Raw genomic sequence first — 22,666 nt, 5'->3', positions numbered from 1 at the left:
ACTTCAAAGTCAGACCTCATGCCGTTCACCCGTTCACCTGAATCCTCAATGCCTCGCATGCGAGCTGCATCCACCAGCAGCCCTTCGTTTTGACTTTGTCACTGTTTTTTTTTGATGACCCCGTTATTAGATTTGTAAATCGCTCCCTAATCTGACACTATATACCCGTGTCCGGTCTCAGAGGCTCTAAAGTGATCCCCACAGAGATCAATACTGAGCGTTCAGGTGTTCCTCATCCACTCCTAAAATCACGCGCTTTTTAAGCTCTATGGCCACAAAAACAGACAGATTTGCGATGATGGAAATTGGCAAATTGTGTACCAGATTAATCATCTCATCTCATCTTCAACCGCTTATCCGGGATCGGGTCGCGGGGTCAACAGCTCCAGCAGCTTCCCTTTCCCGGTGCCACATCAGCCAGCTCTGACTGGGGCGGATCCCGAGGCGCTCCCAGGACCAGTTTGGAGATATAGTCCCTCCACCTGGTCCCGGGCCTCCCTCGGGGGTCTCCTCCCAGCCGGTCGTGTCTGGAACACCTCCCTAGGGAGGCGCCCGGGCGGCATCCTCACCAGACGCCCGAAACCACCTCGACCGGCTCCTTTCCACGACAAAAGGAGCGGCGACTCTCCTCCCAGTCCCTCACGGAGGACCGAACTTCTCCCCCTATCTCTGAGGGAGACGCCCGCCACCCTCCTGAGGAAATTGAATCATAAAACATAAATGAATCATAAATACCAACATATTTTCTTCAGCGAGGACCCAGATTAACAACACGCAGAGGCTTTAAACAAATGCCCCGCCTCCGTTATCCTCATCTTGCTGTAGGGTTTTTCATGGTGCTTGCTGCTGTATGTATTCACCAGTGACTCACCACCTGAGCTTGAATACCCGGTAAACATGCATGGTCGCCTAATAACTTGTGGACTTTGCGAGTTGATGGAGAACATCACGTATTCCGTTAATTAATGTCGCAGCGTGCCGTGGATTGTGGGACGCTGCGGGCCGCAAAGTAAACATTGCACGGGTCGTGCGCTCCAAAGTCAGACCGTTCAGTATTTCTCGGCCACGTTAAGAAATCCTTGAAATGGGACGGACCTTTGCCAACTTGTTATGACATTCAGTCTAGGACTGCAGACAATAACATCTTGCACATTGCATACGTCCTCCATCATTTACTCACGACACATTAACTGAGGAAGTCCAAACTCCTGAAACAAAGATGACTTCAGTCTTACCATCTTCTCTGACAAAAGCCCCCGTGAAGCTCCGCAGCACTGATTGTCTCTTTGTGGTCATGACACCGTGGAAAACACATCACTTTATTCCACATCTACGACTTCCACGAAAACGGACTCATCAATCAAATATGCATTCGCTGCTGAGCGGTAGCAATGTTCTGTCTTAAACAAAACCAATTTCCAGTGCTGACTTTGCCTCATTGACGTGATTGCACTTGTTATTTTTGTTGTTATTGTTTGTTTTCTATACTACATCCAGATTCATTCCTCACACGCTGGCTCATTTCATTTGGGAGTGAGGTCATTAAATGTTTTCAGCCCAAATTCACAAGTCGCATCGTCAGATTTAATGCATCATCATTATTCTTTTTTTTTTCTTTTTCCTTTGTCCGTTTAATTTCCAGTCGGCGCTAAATCTTCACTTTTTATGTCACTGCGTTTAAATTCCAGTAGATCTGCAATTTTTTTTTCCGAAACCCAAAAGCCACAAAAAAAAGGGGGGGGAGCAGCTCTCTGACGTGGGTACGGAGAAGGACCAGAGGCCTTTTCCCCCGCAGGACTGGCAACTGCTGCAGTAGCAGACGCATCTCCCTTTTCACTACTTCTGTTTTCTATTGCTGTCACTGTGTTTAATAAATCATAGAATCCAGCATTTTATTACATTTTCAACAAGGTCAGCGTTTAACGTTTTCACTCATTAATGGCCATGACTTACAAAGTGTTTGGTTCCACATATCTCACAGTTTGCTGCATATTATGTATCTACCACAAGACACTACGACAAAATGTAGGCAGCAGAATGACGGGCAATTCATATTTTAGATGGAAATTAATAGAAATCGTACTCTTATACTCTTACTTCCTGTAACAAACTCACTCATCTGTCAAGTTTAGTTAATTAACAAATACATTTCTACTTTATGCTTTCTACATTCACGTAGCTTGGTTTTCATACTGTTCATATTCTTGAGTAATTATGGTAAATCATCATTTTAGTCCCCGACATCCAATGCGGCATGGTAACACACATGGGAAGAAGGAAGAAATATGTGTTGGAATGTAGCACATGGACATTAACATGGGCGTTGTGCAACATGGTCGTTAAAACTGAAGTTAGTTCTTTCCCCATGTCTATAACAGGTAATTGTTACATTGTCACAATATAATAACTATTCTCTATGATGTCATTAAAGCATATATTAAAATCCCTTAATACACTGTTATTCATGCCATTATGAACCGAATCCTCGGTGCATCATCGAGGTCTCCCCAAAGCGTAAAGCACCGGAGTCATGTGAAGTCTCCGACGTCTTCTGATACGGACAATGGGAAGCACGTGCTGACAGCAGTGTGAGCGCGTAGCACGTGTGCCTCAAACATTTTAACTGACAGCGAACTCATCCTCCCATCTAGATCAGATGGTGTTGCCTTGATGACGTCACACTGTCATTTGACATCCTGGTTTAGTATAACAGTTTGCAAATCTTAGTCTTTCTTTTTTTTTGATCTTTTTGGGGTTCTCAATTCGAACGCAATGACAGAGAAACCATAGTTTGCACCAAGCACTTCCCTCATTTTCAATAATGATATTTCCCTGTCACCTTACATACTCAGCTCTGGGTGTTGCCTCTCAGCGGGAGGTTATGAATGAGCGCGTGTTCATTAAATAGCTTCGTTTACTCGTCGAACACTAAGCAGATGTGGGGGGGGGGTTCCTGGTCTGAGGAGGGTTGTGGCTCCGGGGCTGCAGAGCGTGACCGGGTGGGTACTGACGAACGGCTCACACCGCTCCCTTGTGGCGGTGACGGGTAGCACCGTTTCCTGCTCTCCTCTCGCTGCACCGGGGACAGATATAACAAGGGCTCGGGTGCTGTAGGGCTGGCCATTCCCGTTCTCACCAGTGATGATGTTGGAGCTTTCAATTTCTGCTGCATTTTTTTTTTCTCGCAATATTTAAATTTTCGGACTTTTCACTGTGATTTTTAAAGTACATTTTTTTTTCTTCTAATTCCTCGGATTCTGGTTTTGGAGATTTGGCCTAGGTGTACTACTCATTTCAGACCAGAGTTTTTACTGTTTTGAAGGTCCACATTTGTAGATTTCTGCATTTTAACTTTACTTTCTTTGGAGCCAACATTTTGTCACATATTTCATATTATAGGTGGACATATTTCCAAGCGTCTTCAGTTTTTAGAAAAGCTTGGGAGATTGATGTCCAACAAATCCGTGTTCATCACTGAAGTGACATGTTCTGAGCCTCGTCATACCTCACCCTCCGGTCTTCACACCTGTGAGGACGCAAAGGACGACTTTTCCCACTTGAGACCCTGCGACTGTTTCGGCGAGCGCATGACTGCACAACCCTGACGCATCTGCAGAGGACACGACTGCGGCAATGGAGAGCATTTCAAACGAAAGTGACTTTTGGCAATTTAACGAATCCTGGCGGAACTCGAGTGTCGTTAACGGCACGGGTTGGCTGAATCAGACGAACCCTCTTAAGCGGAACGAAGAAGTGGCGAAGGTGGAGGTGGCCGTTCTCGCGCTGGTGCTGCTTCTGGCGCTCACGGGGAACCTGTGCGTCCTGCTGGCCATCCACACCACCAAGCACAGTCAGTCCCGCATGTATTACTTCATGAAGCACCTGAGCATCGCCGATCTCGTTGTGGCGATATTCCAAGTTCTCCCTCAACTTATCTGGGACATTACGTTTCGGTTCTATGGACCAGACATCTTGTGCAGGTTGGTGAAATACCTCCAGGTCGTCGGAATGTTCGCCTCCACGTACATGCTGGTCTTGATGTCTGTAGACAGGTGTTTGGCAATTTGTCAGCCTCTTCGTTCGTTGCACAGGAGAAAAGACCGTTTCTACGTCATATGTTCCTGGGTCCTGAGCTTGCTCTTCAGCATCCCGCAGATGTTCATCTTCTCCCTGATCGAGGTCGGCTCGGCCGGATCGAGAGTGTACGACTGCTGGGGCGACTTCGTGAAGCCCTGGGGAGCCAAAGCTTACATCACATGGATCAGTCTCACCATATATATCATTCCGGTGGCGATACTGAGCTTTTGCTACGGGTTGATAAGCTTCAAAATATGGCAAAACTTTAAGCTGAAAACTAGGCGCGATCAGTGTATAAGTCTGACGCCCAAAACCTCCAAATGCAACACACTGGCCCGCGTGAGCAGCGTTAAGCTCATCTCCAAGGCGAAGATAACTACAGTGAAAATGACTTTTGTGATCGTCGTGGCTTACATCGTCTGCTGGACCCCCTTTTTCTCTGTTCAGATGTGGTCTGCGTGGGATCCAGCAGCGCCCCGTGAGGGTAGGTTACATTTTTAAAGTTGAATATTGTACCCAGTGCGATTGAAACGCTTCTTTTGCACACGTGTCGTATATGTTGCTCAGTGGAAATGAATGGGGATTTGATTGGTATACCGCCGCATCCCTCCAGCTGTGCGCAGCGGTGCCCTTTACGCACGAGGACGCCATGGCTTGCTTATCAAGTTGGAGCAAAACTAAGTCAACGGAAACACCCGTTTAGGATTCGTGTGTTCTGTTGTGCTCGTCGAGGTGGGTCTGGCACGGGGGGCTGCGGCTGACTCAGAGCCGGGTCCTGCTGTTTGAGTGCATGTAACGCAGCCAGAGTGCGGCGCGGATGACTGAATGAGTTTAGTGAATGGGCTGAAGCTCTGACTGATCACTGACTATTTCAAAAGTCCGTTCAAATCACAAGTGCTATCCCGTGTATGTGGCATTTCATTATGACTGACATTTATCAATTTTAATGGGAACAAATTAACAATATTCGAATGATAATCGGTCTCACTCACAACGAGTTACTTGTCAATGTTTTCCGATGCAGCTTGTTTGCATCAGGAATGCAGAGCCACGACAACAGATCAATATTTAGTTTTTCTAATATGTCAAATGCTTAAGATGATCTATAATGGTACGTTCGTCATATGGCCTTTAAAGTGCAAAATCCGTACACAGAATGTTCCTCTGACATCACGCCGCGCAGACCGACTGACGGCTAATCATTAATCAAATTAGTGTGCGCCAACATGCGCCAAGCAGCTTTTATTTGCGCCTGTAGGGCACGTTGAAGTGCGCCGTTGACATTTAACCACAATAGGACACTAAGCAGCCATCTAATGTATGTAGGTCCCTCCACCCATCGATCCGCTCCGTAATGGCCACACCCCATTTAACAACAGCACGTTTAATATGCCAGCTCGACTTCACACGTGTACCGTGCCTCTGTGTTCCTTCCACAATGTAGTTCTATCAGATCAGAGGAAGTGTAAAGCACAGTGTAAGTAATGGCGTTGTAAGTACGGGTTCGATATGGAAAGGGGCTTTACTCAGTCTATGTGACGTTTAAGGGCGTTTGTGAACTGGAAAAGTGAAGAGTAGCTTTAATTACAGCTATTAATATGAAGACTGGAGAATAACATGTCTGCATGCAGTGTTCCCTTCTCATTGCACTGCTTTAGTATTTCCTCACATAAAAAGAAAGACGAGAAACATTAAAAAAAAAATTAAAATAAACTGTACGCAGCTGAAGTGAGACACTGCGTTCCTTGAAGAGAGCAAACACGTCGCTGTTTCAGGCCTTGGGTATTTGGTTTTCCCCCCCAGCTGGCTGACGGTGTGTGTTGCTGTCATTCTGCACTGTTCACACAAGCTATATACACTGTGGAGTTAAACAGTTGCGCAATACACGGTCATCCATGTTCTTCACCACTGACGAGGTATATTTGGCTCTGATGCAATGCGCCTCACAGTTATATTCCAAGTTACAGTTGCCAGAAAAAAGAGCAACAACAACAACAACAACAACAACAAAAAAGAAGACGTGCTCCAGCCTGTGAATGAAAAAAAGAAGGTGATTAATTCATTTTCTGTTGCAGAGCATTGCTCAATGCGGGGAGGAGGCTGACGGCTGTCCTCCACGTGAACAGTGCTCAGGAGGGCCGTAATTGGCAGCGACACGTGACGGTGTTTGTGTACAAAAGATAGGCTGGAGCGTCGTGTGTGTGTGTGTGTGTGTGTGTGTGTGTGTGTGTGTGTGTGTGTGTGTGTGTGTGTGTGTGTGTGTGTGTGTGTGTGTGTGTGTGTGTGTGTGTGTGTGTGTGCGTGCAGATAAAGTGTCCATTAGAGTGAGCAAAGATCCCAAAGACTTGGATAGAAAGGCTTACTTGTGGGAAGAACCTAGTGTTTCAGACACTCGTGATTTAAACAAACCAGCTTCAGGAAACACCAGATTATTAAGTATAATTTTGTGGTTGCAGTTAATTGTAGTTAATGTTGTCAATTTGGAAGAGACACCAGGTTGTAATGATGTGTTTTAAATGTTCAGAGTGAATCAGGGTCTGCACCTTTAAGACAGTTCATGTTGTTGTCAAAAAAAAACTAGCAGCCAGTAAGGAAAATACTGAACAAACTCAATATTCAGTATTAATGTGAAATCATTGCGTTTGAGGTAACCTGCGGTATTATAGCACATGTTTAGATAGCAGCTAATCTCAAACAAAGATGATGACATTACATGATTCATTCCATATAATCACCTCTTGTATTCTATGATGTATCCATAACATTGAACATCATGAGAGGACTGAAGTCATGGTTGTTTTTCCACGGTGCAGATACAAAAAAAATAAGCATCGTTTCAGCATATCTGTGAGTGATCGGTGCCATTATGGAAAATAAAATATCGATTAAAGACATCTTTTCTGATTTTGAAGGGCCACTCTCAGTAGAAACAGGAAGTAGCATTCAGACTCCCCCACTCTCTCCACCCTTTGTCCCCCATTACCAAAGTAATCAAGTCTTCTTCAGGAAAACGTTCGGTAATTCCATGAGACGATCAAAACAATAATGCATCGTTTTGACATTTTGGAAAATATGCTTATTGGCTTTTCGGTCATGATTTAGGTCAGAATGAGTGCAAAACGAGTAGATGGTCAAGTGTGTTTCTGCCAGATCTACTTTGTGTTTGTGAGTCTTTGCTGCCTCTGAACATCTGTTCTGAAAACACACATCGTTTCCTTCACTTGGTCGCCACTTTTAGCGAAGTTATCGATGTGCGTTAGAATAAAGCAGCTTTCTCCAGTTGGCCTGGATAAACATCAAAATGTTTTCTAGTTGGTATTTATGCATATCTGTGCTTTTGTTCAGTCCTTTGGGTGCATGTTTCCAGTCTATCTGTTATTTCCCGTCTCAATTCAAGGACGCGGGTCTCTGACACAGTCAGGTTGTTGCTATTGTTTTCCACATGGTCCAGTGTTGTTTCCATCCGCACCGCTGCGAGAGCATCAGGAGAATGCATTCGCTGATGACAATTGTAGGCTCAACAGACACAGAAAAGCTCCAGAGGTGCTGGTTATAGGCGTGTTTTTGAAGTCCGGAGCGATCGAGGCTGTTTCTCACCGCTGGTTCGAGCTTCAAACGGCCCAGCTGTGAGTGATTATTGATCCTGTGCTTTTTCTTTAAACATGACCTAAATCTCTCTAGTTAACCAGACCAGTGAGCTGGCTCAATAGAAGAGTCATGTGTCGTTTCATTGTTCATCGTCTGATATCTTGAATTTTGTCTGTTCTTCAAATTGCTACTAATGAACCTGCAAAAATATTTAAAAATAAATATATATATTTGTAATGATGGTAATTTAGGAAAATATAAAAGTTCCGTCCAGTGAGAAAGAGTAGTACAACGTTACAGTCATGGGATATTACTTACCTTAACGTTACCTGTCACACACGTGAAACCCCGTCACGAAAAATCTCAACCTGACCGAAAGTCAGAAAACAGGAGACTCTTAATACATTTTGCAAAATGAAATCAAATTAAATAGATGAAAATACTTGATTTATTTTTAGTGTAGGAGCAAGGACAACAAAGCAGGACAGATACAGGTAAAGAATAGACAGGACAGTTATGGACACAAGTAGTAAAAAAGTAAAAAAAATATATATAAATATCATGTAAATAAAAAGCACAAATGACCAACAATATAATATGCAATAACACACATATATGAGTCAAGCATTCTGTAAGTTGTAAACAATACAAATAATACAAAGAAACGACCACTGAATGGATTTATAGACCGGATGATTATGTTTAATATGTAAATGTATGAATGGTCAAGTGTTCGTTTTATAATTCTGAGCTTATCGATTCCTTGCTGCAGCATCATATTTACTGTACAGATGTGGGAATGGTGTCAATCCTCTTTACTTAACTCTCATCAAAAAAAAAATCAATACGCATATTTTCCTAAAATGTTAAACTGTTCCTTTAGCCAAAAGTGGACCGGTGGTGTAGCACACCCACTGTGTGAAAATGTCCGCATTGAACCAATTAGTGTATTTTTTGATGCATGAACAAAGAGCCAAATTGCTTCATCGCTTCAAGTTCCCCCAGAACCGTGATTTACTGTACAGGACCTCGTAGTGTTCACTGATTGGAAGTTTACCCTCTAAAGCACGCCATCAGGCTCATAAATATGATTTTTGGAAAAAAAACGTTAATGACGTCCTTCCTCTTAGCTTCGTGACATCAGTGGCATCTGTGATTTCATACTAAAGAGCCACACAGATTTCATATTGTAAAGGACAGAAACGGTTTAAGGTCAAACTCTGACTCATATTCTAACACAAGTTCCCCCCCCCCCCCCCCCCAAAAAAAAAAGAAAAGAAAAGAACACAAACATCTCCCCCCGCTGAGGCCGGTGACCTCGGATGCTGACTCACACTCTGTGGTCCATCGATTAGCGTCGAGCTCTCGATGGACCACAAAGCCCAGTGTTCAAGCTCCAAAAGCGTTGCTCTTCAGTGTCTGTATAATGTCCGTTTCACGGAGTGAGAAGAAGGAAGGCATCGTCGTACGTGCAGAAAGCCCTCTCCAAATAAAATGAGGAGGAGATTACCTGTAATGCCTGTTTACCTTCAGGGGAACAAGAATCAGCTCTGAGTGTCGTCGTCAACGACTTGCTGAAGAGTCTTTTGGGGCGTCGGCTCTGACAGATGCACCACCCTGTGGGGGGGTGATCGTTCAGATACCGCCTTTGCATTGTTGCCGCGTGACGCTTTCTTCTAAAGACACCGGCAGCTAATTCAGTCCCAGATTTCTGCCTGATAGTTCCCCTTCTTATTCAAATGACATCCAGACTCTGCTCTCATCTGCCCTGATAAGATTGCTTGATAAGCCACCGGTTGGTCTTTTGCACCCCGTCTCTAGCAGCATTACAGTCCATATGGAGCAGGTTGATGCATTGGCTCACTAGGCTTGTTGTGCAATTGTGTAACATCAGCCAGTAAACGAACATGTTTCGAGGTTGCAGAATTAGTAGAATGTTCGTTTTATTGTTTGGTTTAAATTATAGTTTTAATATATGTAGTTTTGTTAACCCAAAGGCAGATCACAAAGCGTATGACACCACAGTGAAAGGGTGACCGAGTGATCTGCGCTCATTTGACCTCAAGTATTTAGTCTCAAAAATCAAAAGCGTGAAAAGCGTGTGACCCTCCTGCCCTCACAGAGATCATTTACGCTGAGCAATTTAGTTTTGTCGAGCTCAGCGGCCGTCATTAGAGACGGCTTGAGAATAGCAGGAGCACAGAGCGATTAGCAGTCAGTGAGGAGAGGTTAAATGCAACGAAACAAGCCAATTACATTCATTCAAAGCTCATTTGCCAAATGTCAGTCGGATAGCGGAGTTGACAAGCAAAAATGTCATCCACCGTGCCACAGTAGGTTCGGTAGGTGCAAAGGTCCGGAACATTACAATAATATCTAACTTGCGCTATTTAGTGCCATATATTATATTATATATTCAAAAGTCTAGTAGTAGTAACGTCTCTGTGTAGTCAACAACCGTTCAATCAAATAAAGAAAGTACACATCAATTATATTTTAACAATTATTATTCTCAGTTTTCAAATTGAACTGGATGGATTATAAATAATACATAGAAATACATGAATAAATGTTCTTCTCATTTCAAGTAAAATAAGGGCTGGATTAAAAGAATAACTGACATAACTGAAAACTTTCAAAAAAATTGCATCTTAACATAACATGACATTACATTACATTACAGTCATTTAGCAGACGCTTTTATCCAAAGCGACTTACAATAAGTGCATCAACATTGGTAATCAAAAGAACTACTAGTCACCAGAAGTCATAAGTACATTTCCTTTTCCAAACAAGCATCTAAGAGCCTGAAGCAGAGCATAACTCAGAGCCAAAGTACAGAAACAAGAGAAACAGTTAGTGCTATAAGTAATACAAATACAATAAGTGCAACAACAACATCTTAAGAGGAAATGGTGCAAAGTTACAAAATCATTTCACCTCAGGTTGATAGCAGACCACCTCAAGGCCTCACTCAGAGAGAACCAGGACGTTCTGATGTAGCATTTCAAAATAAAAGCCCTTCAAAATTGCATGCATGAGCTAACGTCAAATCACATTCATGAGACAATTTGTCTAATTTCAGATTAGATTTTAGAGGAAATGGTGCACAGTTACAAAATCACTTCACCTCAGGTTGATATCAGACCACCTCAAGGCGTCAATGCGATTTTGAAAGGCTTTAATTTGCTTGCTAACATTTGCTAATTACATCTAAACACAAAGCTGAGGCTGATGGTAAAATTAGCTATCATTATTAATTTTTCACATTTTTTTGTCATAAACCAAAGTACTGGACAATTTAAAGTAATGGCCTGATCATTTTTTCGAGATTAAAATGTGCTACAGTTCATCCATAAGTCGGTCATGCATTTCCAAATGTTGAAGCCATCGCTCAAAAGCTGTCGTGACATTTCCCTCAAAACCCACAAATGTCAACCTCGTGGCTGTGCTAGATGAAAAGTCATCGAGGTTCATTCTTTTGGATCGCATGGATATCTCTTCCAAAAGGTATGCCAATCCATTTCATATTTTTGAGTTATTGGACTATAGTGGAATACCGACTGGTCCTCCAACGTTGCCATCACTACAACCACGTCTCAATGATGGATACACGTTGTAAATCACCACAAGTAAAACAGAATGTGTGCGTGTAAAGGTGGTGAACTGTGATAAGAGCAGCAGCACGGTAACTTTCCTCTCTCTCTCTCTCTCTCTCTCTCTCTTTCTCTCTCTCTCTCTCTGTCTGTGTCTCTCTCTCTCTCTCTCTCTCTCTCTCTCTCTCTCTCTCTCTCTCTCTCTCTCTCTCTCTCTCTCTCTATCTGCTGCAGCTATGCCCTTCATCATCTCCATGCTGCTGGCCAGCCTCAACAGCTGCTGTAACCCCTGGATCTACATGTGCTTCGCCGGGCATCTGTTCCAGGATCTCAGGCAGAGCTTTCTGTGCTGTTCCACTCGCTACCTCAAGTCATCCCAGTGCAGCTGCGAGCGCGACTTTGACTCCAGTCACAAGAGCAACTCCTCAACCTTTGCCATTAAAAGCACGAGCAGCCAGAGGAGCATCACACAGACTTCCACCACATGAAGCCGCTCGTCCTCCCTCGGCCTCCCTGCCTTTCACCGATGCAGTCGCCCCGTAAAATCCGATCAGCTCTCAGCTCCTTCACTTACCTCTCGCCCCGGGGCTTTGCTGTTCAAGCTCTGAAGGGGGGAAAAAAAAAAACCAACAAAAATCCTAATTATTTTTTTGCTTTACAGTACCTTACAGTGTCACATGGATATGGAATCGTGAACTAGAAAGATGTACAGAATATTATTAAATGTGTTTTATTCTCGGAAGATAATAACGGACCGAGCTGAGCAATCAGCTGAATCTTTCTGTTTATTTGTTTTTACATTATTCTTGTTTGAGATGTACAGTATACTACAAAAAAAAAAAAAAATACTTTTTAAGCACTTTCAACCGTGGCCAACTTCATTACTGATTCAGTTGTTGCCACCAGCAAAGCTTGTGGATCCTGTTTGTCTGTGCTATGAAATTGCTCACTGGTTATATAGTGTGTACCGTATTGTTCGCGTTCTTAGAATTTGCAATGAATTGCATATGTGTGTGTGTGTGTGTGTAAACTGTTACTAGAGATGTTATTAGATGTGAGATGTCATGGCTGTAAAGATGCAAAATAAAGAGCAAAAGCAGCACAAATGCACCGACGACCCATGTTGTGTTATTTGCACCGATGGCTGATGCTCATTAGAGCTCCTCTTGCCTCCGGAAATCCTCGGCAGGGTTGCCGGGAAAGTTCCGGAGGGATGTTTGTCCGCGGCAAATCAATAGCGTCACTGGAGTTCCTGCGAAACTCTGGCAGCGCATTGAAACTTTTAACTTCCTGTTCAGCCTCAGCCGAGGCCGGAAAAAAAAGAATGTATTATTGGGTCGAGATGTGGAGACTGTGTCAGACCACTGGAGTGAACTAAAGCTACTCATGTTTCTGGAGAGATGTATCTCTATATCATGATGTGGCGCAGTGGCCCACAGGAGGGACAGTGGAGGTAAAGTGCGGCCTTGAGTTGCCCCCATAGCATTCTTTGAGGCAAAGCCAATTAAGTCTGAGGCGGTTTTTAATAAGTCACCTGTGTAAAAGATTCACGTATAAGATCCATCTTATATGAACCTTTGTCATTATGACTACAGCAAATCAATTTTCATTGTCAATAATGAGAGTGACTTAAATATATGCAAATGCAAAACAACTTATATATGTAATAATAAGTATATGTCACATAAAGCAACACCACAAGCCTCAACTATTACTAGAGACGTATCGTTAGGAGCTTCATACGGGTTCGTCACAGCGCACAGGTGTTGCTGTAGTTGTATTACTGTGTGGATGGCAGGATTCATTTATTCATTTTAATTCATTATTAAAATGATGATGAATTTGGTTATTCGTCATCATTTTTAAAGTAATATTTATATTTAGGGGGAGTTAGCTTCCCTTATAGCCTTGATAATGTGACCTTGTGTAAGATAAATATGCACCAGTGTCAAATGTTATATTAGGAGAAATGATGTAGAATATAGAATATATTTTTAAAGTTGATAATTGTCCTTAAATACGTAACAGAGTGACGTTGCCATGAATTTTATGGTCAAAGATTATTAGCAATTGAGATGTCAATAAGTGTGTATTTGTGAAATACAGTATGTCTGTAATTACACAAGTTTAATCAATCATTTTTAGAAGGTAAACAATAGATACATTTGCTGTTTATTGGTTGTATTTGTATCCTGCTCATCGATTACCTTTGTAGGCTTTGTGAAATCAATCACTCTTGCTCCTTAATTAATTGTTAAAACAGTTCATTAATCGGCTCAATGATTTCTGCTCATATACATGTTTTAACAGTGCATCTTCTAGCATAATGAAGGAGAGATGAGTCGGCCAGACAGAAACACACACTGCGGTAATGAACAAAGAAGGGTGTGGTGACACTGAATCATCAATAATGGATCTCAGACGCGAAAGGAGAGGCAAATGAAAGACACAACAGCAGCCTCTAGTGGGTCACAGCTCCCAGGTCCACTCAAGTAGACCACAAATATCGTTTGGTGACTCTTAAAAATGTATTTCTTAACACACATAACATACTTTCAACCACGCACTGAACCAGTGGTGCTTATTATAGGGACGGTTTCATCAATTCTAACGTGTCTTTAGAATAGTTTCAGCCCATCTATAATTAGCCTTTTCTTTACTGCAGGTGAACAGTAGCAGCATATGTTTTATACTTTTCTACATGATTAGAATAACACTGTGGAATAATCCAATGGGTCTCGTGGAAGATGTTGTACTTTACTCCATCAGTAGCTGGGTACAGACCTGTTTACACATACTTGACTGAAATGTGCAGAGGCATTAATAACTGATCACGCTTTGACAAAAGGAAGTCAATTATCTGCAATTAACACAAACTGTGGCGTCGTGACAAATTACTGAATCGTTTTGTAGAGAAAACATTTCAAATTCCTTTGTTTTTGTTACAGCTTTTCAAATAAGGTTACATATATGAATGTCAAATCCTTTTCAATCAATATAAAGTTGAATACCAGACACAGCAACATACAACATCGAAAGAACCTTTGGCTAAATGTAATGTAATGTAATGCGTACAGGCGGCATTGTCCACAGGTGCAGGTGCGTGTTGGGGAGTTCATTTCATCGGTTGTGATCGAGTAGCTCTTGTTGTTTTTTTTTGGCTTGTGTGATACAAAGAAATGAGAGCAGACAGATCCTCGTCATGGCAGGCGGTCCTCTTCTCTCTCAGCGAGAAGCGCTGAGCCCTCCAGTAGTGCCAGAGCTGTCACAGAACCACGCCGCCTGCTGCAGCTGTCACAGAGCGTCTGGTGGCAACAAAAAAAAAAAGGCACACCGGGCATGTTAGGACAGAGCTCGAGGATGGGTGGGTGGGGAACAGCGTGTTATAAAGGGGAGAAGGAGGAGTATCAGGAAGTAAGCGAGATGCCAGGGCTGAGCTTCTGGTGTATAAAAAGATACCGCTCTTCATCCCATCATACTATAAACACTACTTTGCCAGTTCTTAGACTTCTTTGCGCAGCGCGACGCGCACGCTGCTGAAGATCTTTCCCAGGGCTTCGAAGAAGGGATCGCAGAAGGTCTGGATGCAGAGAGAGTAGATGCGGCTGATGCACTGTGACTCAATCAGACAGCTCTTGATGCAGGGAACCACGGCCCAGATGTGGCAGAAGGAGATGCACGCAAACAGGAAGCCCCAGAGCAGAGCAACGGGGATGCCAAAGACAGCAGACAAGATGCGGTAGCACCAGTACTTGGACACAGTAAAGGTGGTGTAGCTGAGCTTCCACACCCCGTCCAGGCTGTGTGTACCATCGGGCTCTGCGATGACATCCTCAAAGTCCACCTAATAGGAAATGTAAAAGAGACGTTGATTACTACACACCCCTGAGTGCACGCCGCTTTTATCCGTCCCCCCCCCCCCCCTCCGCCAGGCCTCTGTGGGCTCTGAGTAATATGCACATGCCAATGTCAAGTATAAAGATAAAGCCTGTGAAAGCTGCGAAGTGTCCAAATTATGCAGAGAAACCAATTATGTGTCGCACATTATAGAAAAGAAGAAAAAAAACGTACAGAGTGGCTTTTAACGCTGGATTCAAATCATTCTCAAAGCTAAGTTCACCTCATGTAAAATACAACAACAGAGCAACTGTACACTGGTCCAGTCTTTGGAAAATGTCTTCCAAATTGCGAGCTGAGAGTCAGCTATAAAGTGGCATCATGACAGGTAGCTGCACAGCACATCTAAAAGCCTTTCTCTTCTTCCAGACCGCCGGATGCTCTCAGTATGTAAGTAACGAGTCACTGTCCGTTTCCCCGTAGAGACAGCAGCCTGAGATCATCCTCTGAATGAATGGCCGGACATGCACTGTTTTATACTTTCTCTGCAAGATCTACCCCCCCCCCCCCTTTTTTTTTCAGCTGCAGAGGGATCGCTGTAGCCAAATTCATCAAAAAAGAATCAAGTGTTCTTCAGAAACAATAGATGTTCACCAAGAGCTGGTGAATCTGATACGACTCCCTGACAGATTAGGGAGAATGTTTCAAATTCATTTGTACCGGTAAGGCCAGAAAAGATAAGTTCTGTTTGTAGAAAATGACTGAATTAAAATGTAAATGCGAAACTACCACTCACTGTAACTCCTGGACCAGACCATTGGGATTAAGGTTAAACAACCTTCCACTTTACAACAGGCGAAAGCAGATCATTTTAAAACTGTAGACGCTCTCCTCATAACTTTTGATTCGCCATCTTCATTGACCATGTTTACATCAACCCAATCTAGTCAAACAAAATGTGTTCTAAACGTGTACTCGGTTCTGTCCTCAGAGAAATATTTTGTAACGCTAGCATGGCGACTATCGCAGGGTAAACAGTTGTCAAACCTAAATAAATCCCCGCGGCCACAGTGTATCAGTTTCACACTCTTCTACCCCATTCCCAAAATAAACGTTGGGTTCTGCACAGGCAACAGGAATAGCTCTTGGTCTATTTAAGGATTTTCCAGACAGCATGATAATCTGTTCTCCTGTCTTTTTCCTCTACTAACCACTTTATTTATTCTCTCCCTCAGTGTCAAAGACAGGGGTTACGTTGTTAATCGTCTCCGTGACAGGGTGGTGTCTCCATGCAGCACAAACCTTCACCACGTCCTCATTGATCTGCTTGGGATCTCTGTTAATTAGATCGATCTCCTTGGTGTGGCTGTCCTTCACGATCTTCTCCTCGTTGGCGTTGAACTGGTACTGATCCGCCATGGTGGAGCTGGAGCGGGTCCTGGACGGGCAGAAGACGGGGGGGAGAGGAAACCTTTCCTGGATCAAACTGCACAGAGCCGCTTCGGTTCACTTCTGAACCCCTGTATCACCACTGTGACGCTCCCCTGTTGCATGCCAGTGGACAGCTGCTGCAGGCGTCCTGGTAAAAATGGAAAAATGGACCCCCACCCTTCACACACAGAGGCGCCCCCTCCACACACACGCACACACACACACACACATAGACAGTGGGCACACACACAATGTAATGCACACATACAGAAAAGGCATGCCTTAAAGGAGAACCCAGGGTTGTGTCACATTTCACACAGGGCTGTGGGGCTAACTGGGCTGGGTTTACACATTGGCACGAACTTCCACCACAGAGTGAGGCAGCGATCACACACGCACCCTGCTGCTCTGGACCCTGTTTCGCGTTCTAATAGTGAACTTATTTTGAAAAGAAAAAATAACTCTTTTTTTTTGTTTAAAGCTAAAGTGCACAACAGAAGAGAGACAATGTTGCCGGGATTACAGTACTCCCTAATGTTAATGTTAAGGATTACTGCAATTTGATTCATATTACAGAAGCAGCATTCATCAGCTCGTCACCTTCATCATACTTCATACTGTAAGTCAGGTGGTAAGGTCGTTAGAAGATATCACCATGTTGACATGACGCCAGTTTGTAAAACTCTACTGTACTTCTGTAGAGTAGAATTACTGTGCTGCGCTGAGAAACGGAATTATCTGAGTTTTTGGTTTTTATTTTTTAGGGTTGTTTTGTAGTTTGATCTGGATGACTTGTTAGGAGAGATTTACTGATATTGCATGCTAACTATATATTGCAAATGGCAATGTTTCTCAGCAGATGCAATGCCCCCAAAACACATTAAAAAGCGCTGAGTGGACATTAAAAGAAAACGTAAGTCTGTCATTGGGGGCTTTAAAGGAGGAACATTAAAATATAAAATTCGCTGTTATATTCTAATGAACCCGTTTGCTTTCATAATCACAATCATAACAAGAAAGTGCTTAAATGTTTCACAGTCTTAATAGTTCAGCCAAGTGGGGTCAGAGCCTCTTATTCAAGATGTTTTCTGATTTTAGCAATGCCACAGATAAAATCCAACAGTCCCCCCAAAATAAACTCTGACTAGTCGTCCTTAAGCCGTGCAGTTGTTGCTATCAGTCATATCTTTCTATATCAGCAGGTCTCATAAACATACAGCGTGGCGCTGCCAAAAAAGAGGGGGAAGAGGAGGAGGAGGAGGAGGAGGAGAAGGCCTCACAGCATCCCGAGCACTCTGTTGCTATTTATCTCAGTCAGTGGGGTGTAAGAACAGAACAGGAAGCGTGACTTCAGTGCATGGATTTCTTACCCCTGGTTCCCTCGTGGAAAAGACGGGGACGGAGGGGAGGGAGGGGAGGGAGGGGTGGAATGGGAGGGAGGGGTGGAATGGGATCCGAGTGCATGTGATAGAGAGACAACCCAATTAGAGGAGCATGGAGAGAGTTGAGGCCAGTTAGGCACGGAGGGACAGAAATAGATCAGCAAAGAGTCATGGTGGACATACCTCTGCCTCTATGGGCGTCAATGCACTCAGCTGAGACGGCTGCACTGGCTCCTGTCTTTCATTTAATGCAGACAGACACACCAGGCTCTCAGACCTATCTTTAGAGTCATATAGAATGTAATGGTAAGAGTGGCTATCAGCTCGGGGTGGTTTATGAAACAGTGTGGTTTTACTTGACACATAAGCTCTACAAAATGACTTTTATTATTTAACCAGACAAGTCATTTTTTTTTTAAAATACTCAATGGTGTTCAATTTGGGAAATAGGCTTCTTGACTTTCTTGGCGAGCGTTGGATAAAAAGAAATCATGCCACTCACTAGATGATGCTACACCGCCAGCAGGGAGTTAGATTAGCATAGCATTAAGCCTGGATCAGGAGGCAAAAGTGAGCGTGGCTCCGTCCAAAGGCAGTAAAATCTATCTAACACCTCACTAATTATCTCAATATATCTGATTCACTAAAAAGCAGCAGGTGACACTCCAGGAAGTAACTTTACCGGACCAATGAATAGTACCGCACGTACTGTAAACCCCTTATGAAACCCGTTTACTCCTGTTCCCGGTCTTTATGCTAAGTTAAGACTAAGCTAAGCTATGCTAAGCTAACTGGCTGCTGACTCATAGTGGCTCATTCGCACAGTAGAGTAGAGATTGATCCTTTTCATCTAACGCCAGCAACAAAATGTCAAACTATTCCATTCTGCTCCTGCGCGTCATCAGATGGAACGAATATTAATTTCTGTTTGCTTAATAATGTCAGAGTAATGTTGTACGGAGTACAGACGAACAACGTGACAACGCCAGAAGTTGAGTCGAGTTAGAAACTAGTGCAACTAAAAGAAGTTAAAGTGTAAATGAATGTTCACCAGGACTTCTGACGACACTTATCTGAAGCGAAAGAGGTCAATCGAGGACTTCGCTCGAGGCCGTGTCGGGATAGCTATCAGCTAGTGCTGCCTGCAGGCGCCAGGCAGAAAGCTAGCGTTCCCATTGCTGGTGAGTGAACTCCATTGAGATGTACTGCTGTGATATTGGAAGTGTTAAAGCAGCGAATGTGTGCATTAATAGCTACACTGGCAGCTTAATGGTGTTACTTTGATTCTGGATTTGATTACTTTTGTTCTTTCGTTAGTGTTACTCTATGTACAGGTGCAGCGTGGTTGCCAGTTTTGCTCCGCCGGTGCATTATTTAAGAAGTCTACTGCTAATGTGCACTTAAGCTATGGTCGGATATAAGAAGGTGAAGTACATGTGATGTATGATGTTATCCTGTTATTGAGTTAATGATTTAGAAAGAAAGACACGTCATTTTCATAGTTAATATATTTAATAATCAAATTTCATGGTTAAAATTTCATTAATGTGATTTCATTCAACTTATTTAATATCAATATCATCATTGCAAAAATGTAGCTAGTTTTTAACTATGCATCCTTCAGTTCACACTTCACATCCACAGACTGTTAAGTCGCTGTATGCTTGTTGGTCTCTTTTGCTTTTACAGGCCAGGTTTATTGAATTCTTTTTTATTTAATTGCAATGATTTATACACATATTTTTTTGCTGTTTTGTTCCGTAATCGTGCATTAGATAGTTTAAGCATAATTTAGCCCACGTATTGTATCAACACAGGCTTGTTCAAGGCGCTGGCTGAGAGTCGTACATCCACATCATCACAAAAGGGACAAATTGGCATGCCTATCAGCATGCAAGCAATTATACAAAGTAATCACAGACAATTATGATGCAGACTGTCGTTTACCTGTACGGCATTAGAATGCAATCTGTAACGGCTTTGCTTTTTTTTTTTTCCCCCCCAGTTTCAACCAAACATTTACGCACAGCGTGTTTTCTATCTGTCTTCATCTTTTGCCAGATGGATGGTGATTCGACCGCAGCTCTTTCCAATGCTAATAAATAAGGGGCTGATGAGAATGTTCAGTATGCTGCCCCACACAGTCTGAACCCAGTGCATGTTGATGAGAAGGAGCTGGACACAGGGCGTGATTAACCTGGAGAGATGAAGAGAAACATGAGCTCGTCTCCTCGATGGAACGTAGAACAACTCCTAAAAACGGTTTTTCGTTGGGGGGACAATGTGCAGCAGGGAGAAGGTTGAGTAACTATATCTAATTAGCGGTACATCCATACTTAAAGTCTATTCTCATCTCAGTGTTACAGCCGTCCTACCAGATGTGAAGGCAGCTGAGCACAGCAAAGAGGATCCCTGCCGCCAGAGAGACTGGCACCGCCAGAAGGAGGGAGATGAAGCGGTAGATCCACAGTCTGGACACCTCGAACAGGGCGTGACTCCACAACCACACGGTGTCAAAGCTCCGCACCGAGCGAGGCTCTGCGATCACATCCTCGAATGTGACCTCAAGACACACACACACACACACACACACACAGGGACACTGTGAGTGATTTCTTGGGACAGAATGTAAAATATAATGCTAAGAACAGGGGGATTGGATGTAGGCATGGCGACACAACATCTTGACACGAGGGATGGGTGATGCATGCAAATGACCTGCACAGAACCAATCTTCAATTGCAAACAAATGTCATTTTTTTCATTACTTCTACTTTATGCAGTTTATGATCTTATCGACAGGGGCCGATATAACTATAGATATAATAGAACTGTGTGTATGATCGTGTGTCCACTTGAGGTCAGTATTATGCAGCATATTGATATGAACCTCATTAAGTTGATAGTCCTTTACTACCTGAGGACAACATTGGAAGCCTTTGTCCTAGATAAACGTGTCTACTAACAGAAAGTGTTATTTCTAAATAACGTCAGAAATGCGTCGTCTTGTGGCCCGTGCTGCGTCTTTAAAGGGTTACGTATATGTTTTACGTGGATTAATCCCCAGCGACGGTGCTCACTCGTTACCTTAAGACTCTCGTTGACTCTTCTGGGATCCCTGTCGTGAACCAGAGGCCTCGCGTCACTGCGGGCGGAATTCAGATCTTCAGATTGCGCCTTCACTTTGACCTCCGTCAGCTCCATTGTTCTCGTGTCGTTCAGTCCCTGGTCCTCCATGTCCGCTACATTGATCTGCGTCCTGGCTCTGTCGATAGAGGCAGATGAGCAGGGCGTAGCAGGAGGACGTCTTCCTGCTCCGCGGGCTTGACACTGACACCCAGATGTGACATAGTGGACCGGTGACTGCTTTGCTTCTTGTTGAGGAATGCCTTTATTGGCTTTCAAAGGCTTGTCTTCAGTGACATTTTTCACGCGACACACTGCGTGGAAATTCTCATTTAGACCTGTGTGAGAAATGGCCAATGGCCATCGCCAATCAACCTTCACTGTTACGCACTGTTATGGTTACATAGTCGTCTCATCATGAAGACAGAGTTGGCTGTATTGATCCATTGAGAACATGAATCAATACACGCCCCCCCCCCCCCCCCCCCCCCCCCCCAACTGGTAATAATATTGATAATTCTCATAATACAGTAAGTCTGAAGGACGTCTGTGACACAGGCAGGGGACAGATTATGAACATGATTTTAAAGGTGAACCGTTGTCACACAGAGAGCCAGTGTAGTCGATTTTTGGAGATGAATGACACATTGGAAATATGCCGATAGTTGCTTTGGTCATTAGTGTCATTAGTGTCTGATTATGGCAACTTTCAGTGAAAAGGGAACAGTACCAGTGGACAGTGAGAAGTTAATAATGAAGGTTATCAATGGCATACTTTTATGACATTTGTTTATGAAATACTATTCTATGATTTTTTTTTTCTTTGCATATTTTGTGATTTACTATACTGTGACTTTTTTTTTTTTTATAAAATATTATACTTTGGCTCTACTTTCACAAGCATGATTTAAATTAGTGGAGATATTCTTCCAGCGGAAAGATGATAAGTTAGTGTTGCAAACGTGGACAATTTGAGTTGCAGAGAGGCACTCCTCCTGGAGGCTAGCTGCTCGTGCTTGTTGACTCCAGTCAAGTGAAAAAGAGTTCAGTTCGTACATCCAGCCTCCATATAACGTTACTTAACCTAGCATCAAGCAGCTAAGTAAACTGCTGTCAATTAGCCGCAGCGGGCTTTTTACCCATGACTACATGCACGATTTATTACACCGAGTCCGCTTCTGCACAGAGTGCTGTTCGCTTGTTTATTCAAGGTTTATTAATATCGAACCGTGCCGCGTGTCCAAGTTGCGCCGCCTTGGACGTCGCACGTCTTTGGGTTCCCACCCACCAAGTGTGAAGTAGATCAGAGGAACGCTTTTCCAGATATGCAAAAAGGACACACACACACACACACACACACACACACACACACATAATACACACATATGAACAGACAGGGATTCCTTGCCTTCCACTAAGCAGCCACACAATCAAAAGGCTTCTTTTAACATCTGCCCTACTTCGTCAACAAGGCAAGTCTTAACTTCTACCTCACACCAAGAACACTGCAACTGATCATAAACTCTGCACATTTCAGATGTCTCAAGTTTATGGATTGAGTAAGAATTAGGTTTATTCTAATGTAGGTTTCCTCAATACAAGGAATTTGCCTCGGTTGTTTGGTGCATG

At 43.3% G+C, this 22,666-nt stretch overlaps 3 protein-coding genes across 3 annotated transcripts; 1 reads left to right on the top strand and 2 right to left on the bottom strand.

Annotated features, from left to right (window-relative positions):
* Nucleotides 1-3,191: 3,191 nt before the first annotated feature.
* oxtra (oxytocin receptor a) lies at nucleotides 3,192-12,374 on the top strand. Its single transcript, XM_068711942.1, has 2 exons — nucleotides 3,192-4,561; nucleotides 11,496-12,374. Exons 1-2 carry the CDS (start codon nucleotides 3,634-3,636, stop codon nucleotides 11,747-11,749), a joined length of 1,182 nt encoding a protein of 393 aa, XP_068568043.1. The 5' UTR covers nucleotides 3,192-3,633; the 3' UTR covers nucleotides 11,750-12,374.
* A 1,038-nt stretch (nucleotides 12,375-13,412) lies between these two features.
* cav3 (caveolin 3) lies at nucleotides 13,413-16,743 on the bottom strand. Its single transcript, XM_068711939.1, has 2 exons — nucleotides 16,401-16,743; nucleotides 13,413-15,105 (listed from the first exon to the last, which is right to left on the bottom strand). Exons 1-2 carry the CDS (start codon nucleotides 16,515-16,517, stop codon nucleotides 14,764-14,766), a joined length of 459 nt encoding a protein of 152 aa, XP_068568040.1. The 5' UTR covers nucleotides 16,518-16,743; the 3' UTR covers nucleotides 13,413-14,763.
* Nucleotides 16,744-19,948: 3,205 nt separating this feature from the next.
* On the bottom strand, nucleotides 19,949-22,180 carry LOC137874076 (caveolin-2-like). The gene is made up of 4 exons (XM_068712708.1): nucleotides 22,177-22,180; nucleotides 20,999-21,324; nucleotides 20,287-20,474; nucleotides 19,949-20,108 (listed from the first exon to the last, which is right to left on the bottom strand). Exons 1-4 carry the CDS (start codon nucleotides 22,178-22,180, stop codon nucleotides 19,949-19,951), a joined length of 678 nt encoding a protein of 225 aa, XP_068568809.1.
* Between the last annotated feature and the right edge of the window lie 486 nt (nucleotides 22,181-22,666).

The sequence above is a fragment of the Cebidichthys violaceus genome, unplaced genomic scaffold, assembly GCF_023349555.1.
Source record: "Cebidichthys violaceus isolate CVI_PGR_0920_01 unplaced genomic scaffold, fCebVio1.0.p SCAF_17, whole genome shotgun sequence".
NCBI lineage: Eukaryota > Metazoa > Chordata > Actinopteri > Perciformes > Stichaeidae > Cebidichthys > Cebidichthys violaceus.
This window is presented reverse-complemented; position numbering and strand designations above follow the sequence as displayed.